The 24,401-nt window shown below is 43.2% G+C and overlaps 1 protein-coding gene across 6 annotated transcripts in view; it reads left to right on the forward strand.

The window, feature by feature from the left end:
• The first annotated feature begins 9,020 nt into the window (after nt 1-9,020).
• LOC121540670 (protocadherin-19-like) overlaps nt 9,021-24,401 on the forward strand; it is a 112,187-nt gene continuing 96,806 nt past the window's right edge. For 2 of the 6 annotated variants that reach the window (XM_041849678.2, XM_041849687.2), the window contains exons 1-2: nt 9,021-12,373; nt 16,451-16,802. In XM_041849678.2, coding sequence (XP_041705612.2) covers nt 10,227-12,373; nt 16,451-16,802 — 2,499 coding nt within the window. In that variant the 5' untranslated portion in view covers nt 9,021-10,226. The remainder of the gene's footprint in view (nt 12,374-16,450; nt 16,803-24,401) is intronic. The other 4 variants (XM_041849695.2, XM_041849703.2, XM_041849713.2 and 1 more) reach the window with 3 other exon arrangements.

Consider the following 24,401-nt stretch of genomic DNA (forward strand, 5'->3'; position numbering starts at 1 on the left):
CTCGGCTCGAGAGTAGTAGCTGAGTCCCTCTATCGCTGCATTTGCACTATCCTCACCCCTCGCTATCCAACCCGCCTGTCCATGCCTCTCTGTCCGCTGAAACTTGGCCCACGCTCAGACACATAGCTACAGGTAGCTAGCGGAAGACAGAGACAGACAGTGGTGCATTGATTCGGAACGGGCAAGATGGCGGTGCTTGTTTTGGCTGTGGCGGAGGACAACCTTATTATTGGTCTTCATCCACACGGCATCGCGAGAAATTGATTCTCCCTCACCGCCGTGGCCAGAGGCTGAAGGAAGAGAAAGTGACAGGCTTAATCTGTCTACGAGCCCTGTCCCTCAATGATGTTACGCCCTCCACTCCATGCCATGGACACGGTGATGATACGTCCATTAATATCTCTATCCACTCTCTCTATCCGAGGCCACAGTCCTAGAAGCACTGGTATAAGTTGGATGACAATATAATTTGTTCTTATGCCAATATAACCAAGCATTTTGTTGGTTAGCCACAGTCCTAAAAGCACGGCTAGGTGGATTCCACTTGGACTCCATATACTGTATGGCAACATAACAGGGATGTTGTTTTGCCATAGACTCCAGTTAGACAACAATTAGTTTCTCCATATGTGAATACAGTGGGGAGAACAAGTATTTGATACAGTGCCGATTTTGCAGGTTTTCCTACTTACAAAGCATGTAGAGGTCTGTAATTTTTATCATAGGTACACTTCAACTGTGAGAGACGGAATCTAAAACAAAAATCCAGAAAATCACATTGTATGATTTTTAAGTAATTAATTTGCATTTTATTGCATGACATAAGAATTTGATACATCAGAAAAGCAGAACTTAATATTTGGTACAGAAACCTTTGTTTGCAATTACAGAGATCATACGTTTCCTGTTGGTCTTGACCAGGTTTGCACACACTGCAGCAGGGATTTTGGCCCACTCCTCCATACAGACCTTCTCCTGATCCTTCAGGTTTCGGGGCTGTCACTGGGCAATACGGACTTTCAGCTCCCTCCAATGATTTTCTATTGGGTTCAGGTCTGGAGACTGGCTAGGCCACTCCAGGACCTTGAGATGCTTCTTACGGAGCCACTCCTTAGTTGCCCTTGCTGTGTGTTTCGGGTCGTTGTCATGCTGGAAGACCCAGCCACAACCCATCTTCAATGCTCTTACTGAGGGAAGGAGGTTGTTGGCCAAGATCTCGCAATACATGGCCCCATCCATCCTCCCCTCAATACGGTGCAGTCGTCCTGTCCCCTTTGCAGAAAAGCATCCCCAAAGAATGATGTTTCCACCTCCATGCTTCACGGTTGGGATGGTGTTCTTGGGGTTGTACTCATCCTTCTTCTTCCTCCAAACACGGCGAGTGGAGTTTAGACCAAAAAGCTCTATTTTTGTCTCATCAGACCACATGACCTTCTCCCATTCCTCCTCGGGATCATCCAGATGGTCATTGGCAAACTTCAGACAGGCCTGGACATGCGCTGGCTTGAGCAAGGGGACCTTGCATGCGCTGCAGGATTTTAATCCATGACGGCATAGTGTGTTACTAATGGTTTTCTTTGAGACTGTGGTCCCAGCTCTCTTCAGGTCATTGACCAGGTCCTGCCGTGTAGTTCTGGGATGATCCCTCACCGTCCTCATGATCATTGATGCCCCACGAGGTGAGATCTTGCATGGAGCCCCAGACCGAGGGTGATTGACCATCATCTTGAACTTCTTCCATTTTCTAATAATTGAGCCAACAGTTGTTGCCTTCTCACCAAGCTGCTTGCCTATTGTCCTGTAGCCCATCCCAGCCTTGTGCAGGTCTACAATTTTATCCCTGATGTCCTTACACAGCTCTCTGGTCTTGGCCATTGTAGAGAGGTTGGAGTATGTTTGATTGAGTGTGTGGACAGGTGTCTTTTATACAGGTAACGAGTTCAAACAGGTGCAGTTAATACAGGTAATGAGTGGAGAACAGGAGGGCTTCTTAAAGAAAAACTAACAGGTCTGTGAGAGCCAGAATTCTTACTGGTTGGTAGGTGATCAAATACTTATGCAATAAAATGCAAATTAATTACTTAAAAATCATACAATGTGATTTTCTGGATTTTTGTTTTAGATTCCGTCTCTCACAGTTGAAGTGTACCTATGATAAAAAATAACAGACCTCTACATGCTTTGTAAGTAGGAAAACCTTCAAAATCGGCAGTGTATCAAATACTTGTTCTCCCCACTCTATAACTGGAATGTTGTCCTTTGTAAATTTTATGATGTTTTTTTGTATTATGAGCTTGACAATAAGCCATGGTCTGGATGGAAGCTTGTTGATGATGAAAGGCACAAGGAGTTCATCCTCGCTTGTTGTCCCTCACCCAATCTTAATACCACCCTTCTCTCACTTCTCTCTGTGTCCCTCACCCAACGTTAATAGCAGAAATTAATTACATCTAGGTGGTGGTCATGACTCATAGGTAAACAGAACCCAACACCATCTGGGTAATGGTTATGGTTCCTTTAATTGCAAACAAGTAACACCTTTCCCCATGCACAGTAGGGGTGTGCTGACTGTGCTCCACATGTGGTCCAATGTCTTTGGCTACGGAGAAACACATTGTCATGGGCAGTTTGTTAATGAGAGTTAAATTGGCAGTACATTCTGGGTAATTAGACTCTGAAACAATAAAAAGTCACAATCATAATGAAGGGAGAAGTAGCCTAGCCAATCACCGTCGTCTCCTTTTAGATGACAGAAGAGATACAGTAGATTAGTGTCTGAGATCAATATCTGGCTTCGACCAAATGATACAGATAAAACAACACCATACTTAGAAATGTAAACAATTATCTTTACAACCACTCAACACAAAGCACTCAAATCATTAAAATCAAAAGGACAAACCAATGAGTGTAATTTGTCCAGTAGTCCACTTCCATGGAGACAGAGACATAACTAGTGGCTAGCCTACTGACAGTATTGATTTGTTCACTTTAATACCCCTCTCCTATGAAATAGCAACTTTGTTTCAACCTGTGCACAGTTTCAAATGCAATACTGTACAGAATAAAATGTGCAGGCCTTTACTATGCAACGTGATTTAAATATGGCATCTAAAAAGCCTTGAGTAAAAAGCCACACAGCTGCCCATGGTTGTTTTAATTCCCTGTCCATTAAGAATTTATTACGAGGATACTGTATCTAGCCTCAGAATCCACCAAGTATCTTATGTCTTGTAAAAGCACCAGCAATGTACCCTATTACAGGCTACACAGAGAAAAACATTGCTTGTTTTGCTTTTTAAAAAAAAGCAGGAATAACAGAGTAGAGTAGCCTACAGTTGACAGTTAGACGTAAAATAACTCAGGACAAAAATGCATCCATCCATCCAAGCCCATTCTATATCCACATACTGTTACAGATCTATAGGGATTCTTGTATTAATAGAGCCTCTTATGTCACGTGGCGGTAAGACTGCGAGATACTCTGATGCATATTTCACAAGCAATCAGTGTCTTGGCTTTTTCCACGTTGGGATGTATAGCCAGAAATTCGAATATAACAGTTCTCCCACTCTGAAAGTGGAGGGCTGTTTGAGGCTTAAGTATAATAAATATGCTAAGAAATGGAAAATAGCCACAACTGTTAGAGTGTGTTGTACAGGGGTGTGGGGGGGTGCATTCAACTTATGATAGCCAGTGGGACAACCAATTTTTTTATTTTTTTTTATGGGGGTGGGGGAAGAAGGTTACTTCATACTATTCCAGGTATTCCTTAAAGAGGTAGGGTTTCAAGTGTCTCCCGAAGGTGGTCAGTGACTCCGCTGTCCTGGCGTCGTGGGGGAGCTTGTTCCACGATTGGGGTGTCAGAGCAGCAAATAGCTTTGACTGGGCTGAGCGGGAACTGTGCTTCTGTAGAGGTAGGGGAGCTAGCAGGCCAGAGGTGGATGAACGTAGTGCCCTCGTTTGGGTGTAGGGTCTGATCAGAGCCTGAAGGTAAGGAGGTGCCGTTCCCCTCACAGCTCCGTAGGCAAGCACCATGGTCTTGTAGTAGATGCGAGCCTCAACTGGAAGCCAGTGGAGTGTGCAGAGGAGCGGGGTGACATGAGAGGACTTGGGAAGGTTGAATGAATTGTGTGTCGTCTGCGTAGCAATGATAGGAGAGACCATGTGAGGATATGACAGAGCCAAGTGACTTGGTGTATAGAGAGAATAGGAGAGGGCCTAGAACTGAGCCCTGGGGGACACCAGTGGTGAGAGCACGTGGTGCGGTGACAGATTCTCGTCACGCCACCTGGTAGGAGCGACCTGTCAAGTAGGACGCAATCCAAGAGTGAGCAGCGCCGGAGATGCCCAACTCGGAGAGGGTGGAGAGGAGGATCTGATGGTTCACAGTATCAAAGGCAGCGGATAGGTCTAGAAGGATAAGAGCAGAGGAGAGAGAGTTAGCTTTAGCAGTGCAGAGAGCCTCCGTGACACAGAGAAGAGCAGTCTCAGTTGAATGACCAGTCTTGAAACCTGACTGGTTTGGATCAAGAAAGTCATTCTGAGAGAGATAGCAGGAGAGTTGGCTAGAGACGGCACGCTCAAGAGTTTTGGAGAGAAAAGAAAGAAGGGATACTGGTCTGTAGTTGTTGACATCGGAGGGATCGAGTGTAGGTTTTTTGAGGAAGGGTGCAACTCTCGCTCTCTTGAAGACGGAAGGGACATGGCCAGCGGTCAAGGATGAGTTGATGAGTGAGGTGAGGTAAGGGAGAAGGTCTCCGGAAATGGTCTGGAGAAGAGAGGAGGGGATAGGGTCAAGTGGGCAGGTTGTTGGGAGGCCGGCCGTCACAAGTCGCAAGATTTCATCTGGAGAGAGAGGGGAGAAAGAAGTCAAATCATAGGTAGGGCAGTGTGAGCAGGACCAGCGGTGTCATTTGACTTAATAAATGAGGATCGGATGTCGTCAACCTTCTTTTCAAAATGGTTGATGAAATCATCCACAGAGAGGGAGGAGGGAGGGGAGGAGGAGGAGGATTCAGCAGGGAGGAGAAGATGGCAAAGAGCTTCATAGGGTTTATCGTTGGAATGTGAAACCAAACGAGGAAAAGGTGTGCTTTAGGACCATGCGGACGCCTCCGAGCGGTCGGGTAGGCTGTTTGGAGTGTTATCCAACAGAAAAAAAATATATATACACTGTCAGTCAAAAGTTTGGACACACCTACTCATTCCAGGGTTTTTCTTTAGTTTTACTATTTTTTACATTGTAGAATAATAGTGAAGGCATCAAAACTATGAAATAACACATGGAATCATGAAGTAACCAAAAAAGTGTTAAACAAATCAAAATATATGATATATTTGAGATTCTTCAAATAGCCACCCTTTGCCTTGATGACAGCTTTGCACACTCTTGGCATTCTCTCAACCAGCTTCATGAGGTAGTCAGCTGGAATGCATTTAAATTAACAGGTGTGCCTTCTTAAAGTTAATTTGTGGAATTTCTTTCCTTCTTAATGCCTTTGAGCCAATCAGTTGTGTTGTGACAAGGTAGCGGGGGTATACAGAGGATAGCCCTATTTGGTAAAAGACCAAGTCCATATTATGGAAAGAAAAGCTCAAATAAGCAAAGAGAAACGACAGTCAATACGGAACATTTCAAGAACTTTGAAAGTTTCTTGAAGTGCAGTCGCAAAAAACATCAAGCACTTTGATGAAACTAGCTCTCATGAGGACCGCCACAGGATTGGAAGACCCAGAGTTACCTCTGTTGCATAGGATAAGTTCATTAGAGTTACCAGCCTCAGAAATTGCAGCCCAAATAAATGCTTCACAGAGTTCAAGTCACAGACACATCTCAACATCAACTGTCCAGAGGGGACTGTGTGAATCAGGCTTTCATGATCGAATTGCTGTAAAGACACCACTACTAAAGGACTCCAATAATAAGAAGAGACCTGCTTGGCCAAGAAACACAAGCAATGGACATTAGACCAGTGGAAATGTGTCCTTTGGTCTGGAGTTCAAATTTGAGATTTCTGGTTCCAACCGCCGTGTCTTTGTGAGATGTGGTGTGGGTGAACGGATGATCGCCGCATGTGTAGTTCCCAACATAAAGCATGGAGGAGGAGGTGTTATGGTGTGGGGGTGCTTTGCTGGTGACACTGTCTGTGATTTTTTTGGAATTCAAGGCACACTTAAACAGCATGGCTACCACAGCATTCTGCAGCGATACGCCATTCCCATCTGGTTTGCGCTTATTGGGACTATCATTTGTTTTTCAACAGGACAATGACCCAACACACCTCCAGGCTGTGTAAGCACAATTTTACCAAGAAGGAGTGATGGAGTGCTGCATCAGATGAGCTGGCCTCCACAATCCCCCGACCTCAACCCAATTGAGATTGTTTAGGATGAGTCGGAGAGCAGAGTGAAGAAAAAGCAGCCAACAAGTGCTCAGCATATGTGGGAACTCCTTCAAGCCTGTTGGAAAAGCATTACAGGTGAAGCTGGTTGAGAGAATGCCAAGAGTGTGCAAAGCTGTCATCAAGGCAAAGAGTGGCTATTTGAAGAATCTCAAATATAAAATATATTTTAATTTGTTGAACACTTTTTTCGTTACTACATGATTCCATATGTGTTATTTTATAGTTCTGATGTCTTCACTATTATTCTACAATGTAGGAAATTGTACAAATAAAGAAAAACCCTTGAATGAGTAGGTGTGTCCAAACGTTTGACTGGTAATATATATATATATATATATATATATATATATATATATATATATATATATATATATATATATATATATATATAAACATATATTATGTCCCCCCCACTTCTAAAACCAAAGTTGCGCCCCTGGTGTTGTATTACAGAAATATGGCTATTTGGTATAATAGTTTGATGTATGGCTTTTACAATTTTTCATTACATCTCAGGTAAGATATGAGGAATACAAAACATTTCTGTGAAAGCATAAGTTGTGGACAAATACTGTTTGTCGATAATAAGAAAACAATAACCACCTGTAATACAAACAGGAAATCAAACAAATTACATCCAAACGTAATAAAACGCTGAAAAACCAAATAACTGCATATTACAACGCAAGATGGTCTGCCACAATGAGAAAGGTGTGGGTTATGCAATTTAACAATAGGCAGAATGTTTGTGACAAATGTTGTTGGGTCAATGTCAATAACCGAGCCAAGCAGCAAAAGGACACTAGGTGTCACCCTTGTGACTTTTAAACCGGGTTACCCTCGATATGGTCTTGGTTGTCTGCAGCCAAGTTTACCAGATGGGAGGAGTGAGCTGGGGAGTGAGAAGGCAGCGAAACCCACGAGGGAAAGGATGTATATTCTAAATGATAAATAAGCCTTACAACACACATACTAGGCCTAGTCGTTGCCACAAAAAAAAAATGTATTAGACTACATGACATATCCAAGCAAATAGCCAATATTTTTGTCGACGGATAACATATGCAGTCTATCGCATCCTCAAAATAGTAATTTTAGGAATAGGAACTGGCCAATTTTTATACACATGACACAAATGTAACAAACATCAGTGTGCTTTCTGTACCATTAGTACAACAATCAAATATTGCTACTCAGTATCGTGAACTTCTGAATGTACGTTTATATGACTTCTCAGGTAGGCTAGCCTTCATTTCCACTGATTGACGTGGGAGGTTATATTGCTGTTTGCACCTAAAAGCAGATCGAAGTAGCCTAGTCTACAGGTAATTTACAGTAGTAGCCTTATCAGGGATCAGCTGGCATGACACAAAAAGTGTTCATTTCAACAGACCGAACGACTGCAGTGAACTATCATAAAGAATGCTCTCAAATTATTTTAATTAGAACATGTTTCTGCATCAATGCAATCATATTTTTTTTGTTATTGTAATATCGTTTTCTTCACATCTAAGAAATGCAATGTGTATGTGTATGCATGTATGTACGTACGTGTGTGTGTGCACGTGACTGAGTGTGTGTGTGAGAGAGAGGGAGAAATTGCAGCCTGCGTCTACAAGCACATTTGTTTAATTGTGCAGAAATACAGACATGATGTGCCATAAATAACATACAACATAACCCTTGTCGTCATTATATTGGTAACGAACGTGTCCTCGTTTTACATGACAAACTATACCTACCTGTTTCTCAAGAATGGGCGGCAGGTAGCTTAGTGGTTAAGAGCGTTGTGCCAGTAACCGAAAGGTCGCTGGTTCTAATCCCCGAGCCGACTAGGTGAAAAATCTGTCGATGTGCCCTTGAGCAAGGCACTTAACACTAATTGCTCCTGTAAATCGCTCTGGGTAAGAGCGTCTGCTAAATGACAAAAAAAAAAAAGAATGAGTGGTGTTACATTTCACGCATCTACAGTACAACATTCTGAAGCCGACAAAAGGACCAGCGTTTCATAATCAAATTTGGCTCACCGTAACAAAATAGGCTGCTATACGTCCATTATGTAAGGAAAGCATATATCAAATCATCGGGAAGTCATCAGCAATCATGTGTGGATCAAGTATAATTTCGATACATAAAGCCATGGCATCATTGAAGGATTGGACTCTCTCTGTCCTCAGATCCCAGTCGAAAACAGCTGCATTTTGGGCAAACCCTGAATACCACCGGTATATCACACTGAGAAAGAAAGCATGTAAACACTCCGATTGCATTGGAATGACGATAAACGCGATATTAACATGCAGTATTAAATAGAGTAAACATACTAAGAGGTCTAACCATTAGGCTATATAGACATAGGGTAGTTAAATAGTCCTACTACATTATAAACATCGAGTAATAAATACATACATGTATTTACACTACTTAACCCATTCCACAGATGAACAAGTGTGCAGGTAGCTGGGCGAGTTTTCATTGCTGTATATTTCCCCACCCACCAGCAAATCCAACCCTCCTGTGTAACCTCTGATTGGTTGAGGGGATTGCGGGTCCTGGTCCTGAGAATTAGCGCTCAGCGCTGAGCTGTGCATTCGGCAGTGTGTACTATTGATGCGAGCCGAGCCGGAGCGCGTATTGGAGTGAACTAGTAACCAACTGACAACGAGTGGTGCTGGATATTTTCATGCATTTGGCTCTGCTGCATGCTTGAAACGAACTGCTTTTTACTGTGACGGTATAACATCATTTTTTTTGCCTCAATATTTTTACACTGGATTTGATATTGACAATATCTCCCTGGGACGTGTTCGATGTCTCCATGTGTGAGATCGGAGGAAATTAATTAGTAAAAGAAAGATACAAGACATTGAGAGAGAGAGAGAGAGAGAGAGAGAGAGAGAGAGAGAGAGAGAGAGAGAGAGAGAGAGAGAGAGAGAGAGAGAGAGAGAGAGAGAGAGAGAGAGAGAGAGAGAAACCTCTAACTGCTCGCCTGGAAATAAAAAGGTAACCTTGGTCTTCACTGATAGCATTAGGCCCATAAAAGTCGTTATGGCAAAAGCATCATTGGTCTACATTCGATGACTGGACTTTGGCTATTCACGGATTTTCTCAATGCGGATTCATTTTTTACGTTTCCATCGGATATGTGGTGTGATATAATTGCCCATTGAAGAGGAAAAGTCATTACAACTTGAACAAATCATTCATATGAATGTGTGGAACGTTTGCGTAAAATCCAGTTTGTCTAAAATGCTCCTTATGGTTATGGTATCGGAATCATGATGCTGGGAAGAATTGAACTGGATAATTTTTAGCCAATTGTTTAATCTTCAGTGAACATTATTTATTTGTGAACCTGTTCATTAGAATTTTCCTACCTTTTGATTTTTAAATTCATTATTTACATTGTTTTCCAGCCTGCATGGAAATGGTCGGTTTATCATGTCAGACGTTCCGATAGTTGTAGCTTGATATAAACAGCGCAGATGTACATGGTGTTCTGAGACCATAAGTGTTCTGAGACCATTCAGAATGTTTTCTAAGGTCTATCCTCAAGATCTCATGCGTTGCAGCAGATTGGAGAATGTGGTTTATCTCAGAAGAGTACAATGAGGTAGATGGACTTAAGACCATATCGATATAATCAAGTTATATTTATATCAGATAGGAGGAGCCTTTTCTGTTATCGAAACCTATTCCCAGGATAACTTTTCGATTAGATTAGCTAACTGGAGAATTGTGCCCGTTATCTCTGATATGCATAGGTGTGCATGATCATACGAGGTCCCAATTAAATCTAAGGAAAAATCAACAGGTACAATGTACGCCAAGGAGATGGATTTTATGCAAATTCTTTGGATAGTCCTTTTATGCTGGACTGGGGCTGATTCTGTTATCAATTTGAAATACTCGATAAACGAGGAGCAGAAGGCTGGGTATATCATTGGAAATGTGACAAAGGACGCACAAACTCAAGGATTTGCCATTGCACCGCGTGCACCGTACTTGCGGGTCATCTCGAATTCAGAGCCGCGATGGGTGGAACTCAGCCCGGCTGGACTTCTCCTCACACATCAGAAAATAGACCGGGATGTGGCTTGCCGACAGACGTCAAAGTGCACTGTCTCTCTGGAGGTGATGTCAAACTATATGGAGATCTGTGTCATTAAAGTTGAAATTGTGGATTTGAACGATAATGCGCCCAGATTCCCCACAAACCACATTGACATTGAAATCTCAGAGAATGCCTCCCCTGGTACCAGGTTTCCCCTAGAGGGGGCAAGCGATCCGGACTCGGGGATCTTCGGTGTGCAATCATATTCGATCACCCCGAATGAGCTCTTCGGGTTGGAGATTAAGACTAGGGGGGACGGGTCCAAGATTGCCGAACTCGTAGTGCAAAAATCGTTAGATAGGGAGACCCAGTCTCACTATTCATACGAAATCAGTGCAGAAGACGGCGGAGACCCCCCAAAGATTGGCGCAGTCCAGCTCAATATTAAAGTAATGGATTCAAATGATAATAATCCCGTTTTTGACCAGCCTGTGTATACAGTGAACGTGATGGAGAATTATCCTATTAATACACTTGTAATTGACTTGAATGCAACGGATCCTGACGAGGGAACTAATGGTGAGGTTGTGTACTCGTTTAACAGTTACGTCACCGAGAAAACTAGAGATGTATTCAAAATTGACCCTAGAACCGGTATTATCACTGTAAATGGCCCTTTGGATTATGAAGCAACCCATATTTACGAGATTGATGTCCAAGCCAAAGATTTAGGTCCCAATTCTATTCCGGCTCATTGTAAAGTCACGGTCAATGTGATGGATGCAAATGATAACCCACCTGTCATTAGTTTATTGTCGGTGAACACAGAGCTGATTGAAGTGAGTGAGAACGCGCTACGTGGATACGTTATTGCATTAGTGAGGGTCTCAGATAAGGACGCGGGCGCGAATGGCAAGGTGCAGTGTAGACTACAAGGCAACGTTCCTTTCAAGCTCCAGGAATACGAGAGTTTCTCAACCATCCTTGTCGATGGCAGGCTAGACAGAGAGCAGAGGGACACGTACAATCTAACTATCCAAGCAGAGGACAGTGGCACCCCCCCTTTACGCGCCACTAAGTCGTTTGTAGTGAAAGTCACAGATGAAAATGATAACCCTCCCCACTTCCTAAAACCCCATTACCAAGAGATGGTCCTAGAAAACAACCTGCCCGGCTCATGTTTGCTGGCAGTGTCAGCTGTAGATCCCGATTTGGGCATGAATGGCACCGTTTCATACACCATCGTGCCCAGTGAGATTAAACACATGGACGTAAACACATATGTCAGCATAAATCCTTCAGGACGTATTTACTCCATGAGATCATTCGACCACGAGTACACTAGGACTTTTGACTTCAAAGTTTTGGCCAGGGACCAGGGGAATCCGTCCTTATCCAGTAACGCGACGGTGCGCATTGTCGTTTTGGATGTGAATGACAATACACCTGTTATGACCACTCCACCCCTGGTAAATGGCACCGCGGAGGTATCCATTCCAAGGAACGCAGGAGTGGGTTACCTGGTGACCCAAGTCAAGGCCGACGACTACGACGAGGGGGAGAATGGAAGGCTGACCTATACCATTTCGGAGGGAGACAGGCCTTTCTTTGAGATCGACCAGGTGAATGGAGAGGTGCGGTCCAACAAGATGTTCGGGGAGCAGGTCAAGTCGACCTACGAGATCACAGTGGTGGCACGCGACCACGGGAAACCGTCGTTGTCGGCCTCTGCATACATTGTTGTCTACCTCTCACCTGACCTGAACGCCCAGGAATCTATTGGACCAGTAAACCTGTCATTGATTTTCATCATTGCCCTGGGCTCTATTGCTGCTATCCTGTTCGTCACTATGATTTTTGTGGCAGTCAAGTGCAAAAGGGATAACAAGGAGATCCGAACGTACAACTGCAGGTACTGAAAACAGCTCTTCATGCGCATCTCATTACTTTGGTGTTTCAGTCACTCATGGTTATAGCCAATTACCTATTTTCCTCATAGGCCTACATTTCCACAATTTATTGCCCATTCAGTGGTGCGCGCGTGTGTGTGTGTGCTGGCGGTTTGCGCGCCCTTGCGTGCGTGCCTCCGTGTGTGTGTGTTGTTCCGGATGTCGTGAGTGCACGTAGCTGTATTTCTAGTGCATGTTGAGGGGCCGAATGTAAGGCGGCACTAAGGAATGCAGGTGCCCAGAATTGATAAGTAAAAATGACTTATGGACTCCTAGACCAGGCGTCGTTGCCTTACTTCTTTTTGCAAACGCTCACAATTACCTAGGACTAATAATCTTGGCTAGGTGAGGACAATTAGCTGAATTTTACGGTTATTGAATTTCTAGTGCATGTTATTCCCAAAGGTTTAAATGGATGTTCTAAAGGAGACAGCATAGCCTACGATTCTGCAAGATGATAATAATAGTGTTAATAATAATACATAAAAAAATTGAAAACAAATACAAATCAAGTGGGATCTATTATTATACTAAAACTACTAAGTCATGCAGCTTTGAACCATCTAGGCATCTGCTAAATTAAAAAAATGTCAAATGTAAATGTTTTACATACAGATCTCATATTACTGAATTAATTTTTTATTTTTTTTATTTTTTTATTTGTTACATTTGACTGTGTAAAACTTAGAGAGTGAGGCGGATATATAGTGTTTTGCAAAAAAAACATGATTATTTGTTTCAAGTGATAGATTTCAAACAAATATATGTTTGTCATTGAACAACCCCATGCCATGATTAGATAGTGAACAGACACACTAATCTCTTTCATAAGTTCTTTAAAGAATAAAAGCTAATTTACCAACATTTCTGAAAATTGATATATAGCGTTCTGGAATGAAACTTTTCACATATTCATGGCTAATGGTTAATATTGATCACCTATTGATTTGAAATCTAAAGCAGTCATGTATTTGCAGTATCATGTGATGGTTGGTGAGATATCCACATCAGGTTTCTCCAATCCTTATTCTTTAGAGATGTAGATTTGATGAGGGTTTCACCTAGTAGGAGAGCATCTTTACATTCAGTATTCTAAATGTGTAGGATAGCACCTCTAAAGCCTCACTTGTTAAGATACATAGCTTCTACTGAACGAAAAGATAAACCCAACATGCAACAATTTCAACAATTTTACTGAGTAACAGTTCATATAAGGAAATCAGTCAATTGAAATAAATTCATTAGGCTCTAATCTTTTGATTTCACATGACTGGGCAGGGGTGCAGCCATGGGTGGGCCTGGGAGGGCAAAGGTCCACTCACTTGGGAGCCAGGCCCACCCACTGCGGAGCCAGGCCCAGCCAATCAGAATTAGCTTTTCCCCACAAAAGGTCTTTATTACAGACATAAATACTCCTCCGTTTCATCAGCTGTCTGGGTGGCTGGTCTCAGACGATCCCACAGGTGAAGAAGCCGGATGTGGAGGTCCTGGGTTGGCGTGGTTACACATGGTCTGCAGTTGTGAGGCCGGTTGGACGTACTGCCAAATTCTCTAAAACGACATTGGAGGTGGCTTATGGTAGAGAAATGAACATTAAATTATCTGGCAACAGCTCTGGTGGACATTCCTGCAGTCAGCATGTCAATTGCGCGCTCCCTCAAAACTTGAGACATCAATCAATCAATCAAATGCATTTAAAAAGCCCTTTTTACATCAGCAGATGTCACAAAGTGCTATACAGAAACCCAGCCTATGACTCCGAACAGCAAGCAATGAAGATGTAGAAGCACGGTGGCTAGGAAAAACTCACTAGAAAGGCAGGAACTTAGGAAGGAACCTAGAGAGGAACCAGGCTCTGAGGGGTGGCCAGTCCTGCCAAATTCTCTAAAACGATGTTGGAGGCGGCTTATGGTAGAGAAATGAACATTAAATTCTCTGGCAACAGCTCTGGTGGACATTCCTGCAGTCAGCATGCCAATTGCGTTGTGTGACAAAACTGCACATTTTAGAGGGGCCTTTTATTGTCCACAGCACAAGGTGCATCTGTGTAATCATCGTGCTGTTTAATCAGCTTCTTTATATGCCACACCTGTCATTTTGATTATCTTGGCAAAGGAGAAATGCTCACTAACAGGGACGTAAACAAATTGGTCCCAAAAACTTGGGACAAATAAGCTTTTTGTTCGCATAGAAAAGTTCAGGGATCTTTTATTTCAGCACACGAAACAGGTTGCGTTTATATTTTTGTTCAGTAAAGTCATTGTTGTCAACACAAACAGCACACAGACTAATTAAATGACATAGGAATAAAAACATAATTTTAATTCTGAAAACCCAATGCTCTTAGAGAGCTAAGCAAAGGACTCTAGACATAAGTTATGTTATTAAGACAATTTATAGGAGTTTTAGGGCATTTTATATAATAATAATATAATATGCCATTTAGCAGACGCTTTTATCCAAAGCGACTTACAGTCATGTGTGCATACATTTTTACGTATGGGTGGTCCCGGGGATCGAACCCACTATCCTGGCGTTACAAGCGCCATGCTCTACCAATTGAGCTACAGATGATTTGTTTTTCAAAGATGGCTTTCATTGTCATGTTGATTAACATAGCCTAGTACATTTCTCAGCATGCTTTCTCATTTGAATGTGACCCACAATGCACTATTTCTCTAATAAAAAACCCACTAGAAACCAACCAACCATTCAAACAAATAACTAAGGTGAATCAAATAATATCTGACCAACACCACCTAACCACGTAACCTTCCTCTTTAAAAAAAAAAAATCCTCTTCCTGCCGGGTACTTTAATCAATATTGATGTGCAGTGCTCCTGAGTAGCTAGCTACCACCTGAAACCTGAGCAGTGCTTATCTGCAATTTATTTCTCATTCTCTTTGATTCTCCTGTCCATTTTCTGATTTTGGGCCCAGAAGCACTAGAGAGAACAATGACAGAATGATGCACTCTTTTTTTTACCCTCACAGTCTCTTCTCTCCCCTACTCAGACTCTAAAGAGAGTGTGAGAGAGAGAGAGAGAGATGGAAATTAATAACAGTTGGAGAAAGATACCTTCGAAGTCTGCTATTACCATTTTCTTTGCCAGAATGAAGGCATGGATGAACAGACAGACCAGACAGCATCTTACATGAAAAGGAGAATCCATCCAGTAAATACTAAGGATGGATAATCTTTCAGGGCCATTTCAGCAGATGCAGCCAGGGCCTCATGTGTTATTAGATGCAGGGTAGAAACAAGAGTAAATAACACACTCTTTCCAACCAGGGCTAAAAATAGACTTTTGGTGAGTGGGAGTCCATGCAAATGTTTGACACGTTAAAAACTCTGAGGAAAGGCCTGGGTCAGGAGGGATTCAAGGGTTCAGAGCACAAGCTGCTTAAAATACAGCTTCCCCTCATAAGAATCTGCAAGCCTGGATGGAGAATGGACCCGAGCATCAGCAGCGTCCTTTCCATAAAGAATCTCCGGCTTTCTCATTTGGGCTGATTAGAATAAAAATGCTCTGCTCAAGTCAGGGAACAGCCACAGAGACTAGGCTCTAAATGAATTTGAATTTACAGTTCTCCTGCACTCCATTTCGCCAGTGGGCCTTGCTTGACAATGAAAAATAAAGTGAATTAGCAGTGGGGCTTTAATATGATGGCAGATTCTGGTTTGTGCTCTTCAGTATCGTCTGTTGTTGTTGCCATGTGTGCTTTTGTGGTTTGGCATGTTTGCATTGTGTGTGCTTGTTGTTTGTGACATGTCAACTGTGCCGAGCATGCAAATGAAAACAAATGAGGGATGACGGCTCCATTGGTGGCCCGGGGAAGGCGGTCAGGCTTGGGTGGAGGGGGGGGTCACTTGAGCGTGGCTCCTCTGTCTCACTACCCCGGATGCTTACCAATGTGCTTGCCACCACCACGGCACGCTTCGGTCAGCACCCTGGCATGGCAGGGCGGGGCGCCTCTGGCTGAACGGCGTGTGCCTGTGGGCAGGTACGACAGAGCACTGCTTTATTGAGTCTGTTCAGTTTCTTCTACTTACGCAGGGTGGCGGAGTACTCGTATGGCAGCCAGAAGAAGTCGAGCAAGAAGAAGCTGAGCAAGAACGACATTCGCCTCGTGCCGCGTGACGTGGAGGAGACGGACAAGATGAACGTGGTGAGTTGCTCGTCTCTCACCTCCTCGCTCAACTACTTCGACTACCACCAGCAGAGCCTGCCGCTGGGCTGCAGGCGCTCCGAGAGCACCTTCCTCAACGTGGAGAACCAGAACTCGCGCAATGCCGGGCCCAACCACGGTGGCTATCAGCAGCATCCCTTCGCCAGCGGGCAGGGTCCCCAGCAGCCTGACCTCATCATCAACGGCATGCCGCTGCCAGAGGTGAGACCACGCTTAGTTCGCTCTGATCTGATCTGTCCCTGCAGCGTGTTGCTGTTGTGCCAATCTGTGCCAATGCCCTGGGGGAGAGGGGGGACAGGGGGTGGGTGTACAGGACAGGGGAGAGTGATGGTTAAGACGGTCCCGGTCGACTCTCAGTCTCACTACTCATTGTCATGGCTGCGTTGTGCTTCAGCATCCAATGGGTGTATAGACGTTGTGCGTTATAATATAGTCTTTGTAGAGAGTGTAGTCGCTGTCTGTTATAATATAGTCTTTGTAGGGTGTAGAGTCGCTGTGGATTATAATATAGTCTTTGTAGGGAGTATAGTTAATGTGGGTTATAATATAGTCTTTGTAGGGTGTAGAGTCGCTGTGGATTATAATATAGTCTTTGTAGGGAGTATAGTTAATGTGGGTTATAATATAGTCTTTGTAGGGTGTATAGTCGCTGTGGGTTATAATATGGTCTTTGTATAGAGTATAGTCGCTGTTGTTATAATATAATATTTGTATGGTGTATTGTCGCTGTGGGTTATAGTATAGTCTTTTTAGGGTGTATAGTCGCTGTGGGTTGTAGAATAGTCTTTGTTGGTAGTATAGTCACTCTGGGTTATAATATAGTATTTGTAGGTGGTATAGTCGCTCTGGGTTATAATATATTATTTGTAGAGACTATAGTCACTGTGGGTTGTAGAATAGTATTTATAGGGAGTATAGTCACTGTGGTTTGTAAAACAGTCTTTGTAGGAGTTTATAGTCGCTGTGGGTTATAGTATAGTCTTTGTAGACAGTATAGTCACTGTGGGTTATAATATAGTCTTTGTAGGGAGTTTGGTCTCTGTCGGTTATAATATAGTCTTTGTAGGGTGTATTGTCACTGTGGGTTATAATATAGTATTTTAGGGGGTATAGACGCTGTGGGTTATAATATAGTCTTTGTAGAGAGTAATGTCACTGTGGGTTATAATATAGTCTTTTTAGGGAGTATAGTCGCTGTGGGTAATATTATACTCTTTGTATTGTGTATAGTCGATGTGGGTTATAATATAGTTTTATAGGTTGTATAGTCGTTGTGCTTTACAATATAGTCTTTGTAGGGTGTATAGTCACTGTGGTTATAATATAGTCTTTGTAGGGTATATAGTCACTGTGGTTATAATATAGTCTTTGTAGGTTGTATAGTCGCTCTGGGTTATAATATAGTCTTTGTAGAGAGTATAGTGTGTGGGTTATAGAATAGTCTTTGTAGGAAGTATAGTCGCTTTGGTTTATAAAATAGTATTTGTAGGGGTTTATAGCCGCTGTGGATTATAATATAGTCTTTGTAGGGTGTAAATTCACTGTGGGTTATAATATAGTCTTTGTAGCGAATATAATCACTGTGGGTTATAAAATAGTAATTGTAGGGTGTATAGTCCCGTGTAGCTCAGTTGGTAGAGCATGGCGCTTGCAACGCCAGGGTTGTGGGTTCGATTCCCACGGGGGACCAGTATAATAAAATAATAAGTATGCCCTCACTAACTGTAAGTCGCTCTGGATAAGAGCATCTGCTAAATGACTAAAATGTAAATGTAATATTCGCTGTGGGTTACACATAGTCTTTGTAGGGTGTATAGTCACTTTGGGTTATAATATAATCTTTGTAGGGTATATAGTCACTGTGGTTATAATATAGTCTTTGTAGGTTGTATAGTCGCTCTGGGTTATAATATAGTCTTTGTAGAGAGTATAGTGTGTGGGTTATTATATAGTCTTTGCAGTGTGAATAGTCACTGTGGGTTATGATCTAGTCTTTGTAGAGAGTATAGTCACTAGGGTTATAATCTAGTCTTTGTAGAGAGTATAGTCAATTTGGGTTCACCTGGTATATGTCAATTAGAGGTCTTCACGGATCCACCTGTACCCGAATAACCTGACTTGTCCGGAAGGGCCCATACAGATCCGAATGCGACTGCTGCAGTAGAGAGAGAGAGAGACATTTTAAAATGTATGCTGCTGCTCTTTCTTTTCAAAAGAGTGTAGCGTGGCGTATGTAGCTTGTTGTTGTTGTTGGCCAATCATAAGTCATAAAAGCGGCAATAGCCTACAGTCATAGTGCCTCCATGTGTGGCAAAAGTTAAGAGATATCTAATCAGTGGAAGATGGCATTAAAATGGCGGAATTAAAAGTTAAAGGAGAAGGATAGGCTACAACAACCAGGAGCGAACAGATAGGCTGCTACTTAATATTCTGGATGGAGTTGTTGTTATTTGTAAGTGTAGAATAAGAAAGCACATTCACTGCAGCCCGAATTAGCCTAGCTAGCTAACGTTATCTTAACTAGGTTCTCACGGTTTGATGCAATCAAGACAGGTACTACGTAATCATATTGGATAATAAATAACCTAGCAATGGCTGCTATTAGTCCACTATAGCGCGAATCAGCTTGGTTGGTTGCTGTCTCTTGTCTCTCCCTCCCTCCTCCCTGCTCCCTGTGTCACTCTCTCACAGTACGGCCCCTCCTCCGCCTGCTTGGGCGGCACCTCTCTCTCCCTCCTCTCACGCTTTATCAACTACTTTTAATAAAGTAGCTTAAAAAATGACTTTTCTGCTGCTTCCATTACTCGGATCGGATCGGACCGGGTCTGGATCTGACCAGATCTGTACAGAACGGGTGTAGTTGTCATCAGGTCTGTTCGAAACGGGTGTCTATGTTTAACAAAAATTATGTGTGTATCGGTTTGGGGTGGGAAAGCCCCAGGTACATTTTGGAACAGGTCCAACTTTTTGGATCCGTGAAGACCTCTAACGTGAATGAATGGTCACATTTAACAGGGCTGTTCTGTCAACAGATTGAGCCACAACTTCAGGCCCAGTTATAAGGTCATATGTTCCAGAAACATACCAGATCTTCTATACAGATTCTGGTCAGACAGATACATTTGAGAGAAATAAATCAAGGCATTTCAGAGGTTTACCCGGGTATAGGGACTAACCTGTGGATGAGAGCGAGCTGTGCCAAGCGTGAATTTGGAGGCCTGACAAAATAGATTATTTGGCTTCCATCTACCTCCTTTGTTTTGTGTGTGCTAAGCTATTTCAAAATAAAAGGGGTTTGAACAACTGTACTGTAAAACAAATATATATACACACTAATTTAGTTGTTTCAACTAATTATTATTCAGTAACTGAATCCATAGCCTTTTTTGTTTTTGTTTACTTAACTTTTCGATCCAAGTGTTACCTGAACTAAAAAGCATAAGTTGGCCCAAACGTAGCTCCAACTTGAGAAAACTTAGACAAAATTCAGTCAATTTATTATGCTTTGTTTGCTCAACAAGTTGAAAACATTGTATGTTAAAACTACTGTGTGTGTAACTAGTTCCAGAGCCTTTTTAGGTAAGATACCGAAATAATAATTTCTAGTTGAATGAACATATGAAACAATTGGAAAAAAAGTTTTCTCATGTTGGAGCTAAGTTTAGGCCAACAATTTATTTTTAAATTCAGGTAACACTTTGACAGAAAAGTTGAGTAAACAAAAAAAAGGCTGTGGAACAAGTTACTTAAGAATATTTAGTTGAAGCAACTTGATTTTCTTTACAGTGTGCCAGACGCATTGATCCAGCTTATCAGCTCCACCACCACATGTTATTTTAGGTGGTAGCAGAAAGAATAATCATTGCTCGATGTGCGAACTGCCCAATCGTCATGCAGTGAAGGCCAAGGCTGCAGCTTTGCACCCCGCGCAGACTGCTATTATATAGCTAGTCACCCCACCATGCATAGGGGTTGATTGTATTGATGTAGTGATGCAAGAGAGAGAGAAAAAAAGAAGAAGAAAAAAGAAAAAAAAAAAAAGAAGAAGAAAAAAAAGAAAAAAAAAAAAAGAAAAAAAGAGAAAGAAAGAAAGAAAGAGTGCAGATCCGTCCTGTGGTCCTGTAAAGTCAAGCGTTAGTAGGGGGAACGAGTGCATGCCGCTATGCTGTGTCCAGGCCTTTATGTACCCGCAGGTAGCATTCAGGTCATGGCCCTCTCCATGAGCAAAACACAGTGATAAACTTGAGTCCAGCCGGCACAAAGGAATTACTGAGCGGTTGTAAAACCCAGGCGCAGTAGCCTGTCTTGACGGCTTAAGCGTCCAATAAAAAAGCACCTTTGCCGAAGGATTAGGGAGGCCTTTATTTGTTTCGGTTAATGAAAAAGAGGAGAGAGGGAGACAAATAGGGCCGCAGATTGATTCTGATGATCTCATATGCAAAGCTTGGAGGTGTCTGATAGGGCTGAATTAGGGGATGGAGGGATGGAGAGAGAGGGAAGGAGGGATGGAGGGAAGGAGGGAGAGGGATGGAGGGAAGGAGGGAGAGGGATGGAGGGAAGGAGGGAGAGGGATGGAGGGAAGGAGGGAGGGGGATGGAGGGAAGGGAGAGAGAGGGATGGAGGGAAGGAGGGAGGGGAATGGAGGGAGGGAAGGAGGGAGGGGACGAAGGGAAGGAGGGAGGGGGATGGAGGGAAGGAGGGAGACGGATGGAGGGAAGGAGAGAGAGGGATGGAGGGAAGGAGGGAGGGGGATGGAGGGAATTGAAGGATGGAGGGGACGAAGGGAAGGAGGGAGGGGATGGAGGGGAAGGAAGGAGAGGGAAGGAGGGAGAGGGATGGAGGGAAGGAGGGAGGGGATGGAGGGAAGGAGGGAGAGGGATGGAGGGAAGGAGGGAGAGGGATAGAGGGAAGGAGGGATGGAGGGAAGGAGGGAGGGGATGGAGGGAAGGAGGGAGGGGGATGGAAGGAAGGAGGGAGAGGGATGGAGGGAAGGAGGGAGAGGGATGGAGGGAAGGAGGGAGAGGGATGGAGGGAAGCAAGGAGAGAGATGGATGGAAGGAGGGAGGGGGATGGAAGGAAGGAGGGAGAGGGATGGAGGGAAAGAGGGAGAGGGATGGAGGGAAGGAGGGAGAGGGATGGAGGGAAGCAAGGAGAGAGATGGATGGAAGGAGGGAGGGAGAGTGTCTTAATGCCAGGTGTCTGGGCCCCACCGCATTTTCTCATTTTCCTAGCGCCTGTGATTGGCTTGATAAAGGCAGAGGGGCTGCTTAACATGCAAGCATCGTCGCAGCTCCGCGTTCCACATGACGTTGACAAACATCCCTTTGACTGCGGCCCCATGCATATTTCCTGTGGACTGATGGAGAGAGGGAGAGAGAGAGAGAGGGAGAAAGAGAGAAAGAGAGACAGAGACAGAGAGAGAGAGAGAGAGAGAGAGAGAGAGAGAGAGAGAGAGAGAGAGAGAGAGAGAGAGAGAGAGAGAGAGAGAGAGAGAGAGAGAGAGAGAGAGAGAGAGAGAGTATGTTCATGTACGTGTGTGCATTCTCCCCCTCAAGCAGGCTGCAGCTATCTCCAAATATTTCTTCTCCAGTCTGACATTTAGAAGACAGTAACTCTGTAACCACACATTGCTGTTAAATTACAAAAACTGTGCAAAAAGTGCAATTACATAGCCATTTATGTAGAGTGCAAACAAACAGTGCATCTGTGAAATGACTGATAATACAGATGTAGGATCATAATTTGACCAGTATTTTCATTGCAAAATAATCCTGCAGCAACAGGATTTGAATGTTTAGTTCATCATGTTGCTTGATCGGTAGATAGGCTATTAGCTGGCCAAAATGGGGCTACATGAAAAGTGCAATACTGTTAACATAGACGTGTGTTAGTGCAGGTTTTCAGTGAATGTATGTAAATCATGAAGCTAATCTGCATTTCCTGCGAAGCAGGAAAATTCTCAGCAACAAAATTAAGATCCTACATCTGTAGCTCTGTCACGTTGAGCAAGCCCGGGCTTGAAACCCACTTGACTCCACAAGTCTACATTTCCCAGAGGTGCTCTAGCTAGGACGCTAGAGCACTGTTGTGATTAGTGAGGCTTTTGCTTTGTCCCCAAAAACATTTGTCATCAACCAGGCCCCAGGGGACTCTCATAATCATCTATGAGTCAACCACTGTTTTACAGTTTTACACTAAGGGCATTTATATTTGTTAAGTTCCAAACTACTATATGAAGTCTAGGCCGAGCCTCATGGAATAATGCTATTAGGATTTGAATAGGAGAAGATTAAAGAAGAAGAATATAAAAAAAGACAGTGAAAGACTTCACGTATAATAACGAGGATTTGATTTGAGGAGATTCATTATTGTTTTTGGATTTGGCTTGTTGGTGTAGATGGGGCTCATCAGCACCCAGTACATATACAGTTGAAGTTGGAAGTTTACATACACTTAGGTTGGAGTCATTAAAACTCGTTTTTAAACCACTCCACAAATTTCTTGTTAACAAACGATCGTTTTGGCAAGTCGGTTAGGACATCTACTTTGTGCATGACACACGTCATTTTTCCAACAATTGTTTACAGACAGATTATTTCACTTATAATTCACTGTATCACAATTCCAGTGGGTCAGAAGTTTAAATACACTAAGTTGACTGTGCCTTTAAACAGCTTGGAAAATTCCAGAAAATGATGTCATGGCGTTAGAAGCTTCTGATAGGCTAATTGACATCATTTGAGTCAATTGGAGGTGTACCTGTGGATGTATTTCAAGGCCTACCTTCAAACTCAGTGCCTCTTTGCTTGACAACATGGGAAAATCAAAAGAAATCAGCCAAGACCTCAGAAAAATTATTGTAGACCTCCACAAGTCTAGTTCATCCTTGGGAGCAATTTCCAAACGCCTGAAGGTACCACGTTCATCTGTACAAACAATAGTACGTAAGTATAAACACCATGGGACCAAGCAGCCATCATACTGCTCAGGAAGGAGACGTGTTCTGTCTCCTAGAGATGAACGTACTTTGGTGTGAAAAATGCAAATCAATGCCAGAACAACAGCAAAGGACTTTGTGAAGATGCTGGAGGAAACAGGTACAAAAGTATCTATATCCACAGTAAAACAAGTCCTATATCGGCATAACCTGAAAGGCTGCTCAGCAAGGAAGAAGCCACTGCTCCAAAACCGCCATAAAAAAAGCCAGACTACGGTTTGCAACTGCACATGGGGACAAAGATTGTACTTTTTGGAGAAATGTCCTCTGGTCTGATGAAACAAAAATAGAACTGTTTGGCCATAATGACCATCGTTATGTTTGGAGGAAAAAAGGGGTTGCTTGCAAGCCGAAGAACACCATCCCAACCGTGAAGCACGGGGGTGGCAGCATCATGCTGTGGGGGTGTTTTGCTGCAGGAGGGACTGGTGCACTTCACAAAATAGATGGCATCATGAAGAAGGAAAATGATGTGGATATATTGCCGCAACATCTCAAGACATCAGTCAGGAAGTTAAAGCTTCGTCACAAATGGGTCTTCCAAATGGACAATGATCCCAAGCATACTTCCAAGTTGTGGCAAAATGGCTTAAGGACAACAAAGTCAAGGTATTGGAGTGGCCATCACAAAGCCCTACCTCAATCCTATAGAACATTTGTGGGCAGAACTGAAAAAGTGTGTGCGAGCAAGGAGGCCTACAAACCTGACTCAGTTACACCAGCTCTCAGGAGGACTGGGCCAAAATTCACCCAACTTATTGTGGGAAGCTTGTGGAAGGCTACCCGAAACGTTTGACCCAAGT

Source organism: Coregonus clupeaformis, chromosome 3, assembly GCF_020615455.1.
Source record: "Coregonus clupeaformis isolate EN_2021a chromosome 3, ASM2061545v1, whole genome shotgun sequence".
Lineage (NCBI taxonomy): Eukaryota > Metazoa > Chordata > Actinopteri > Salmoniformes > Salmonidae > Coregonus > Coregonus clupeaformis.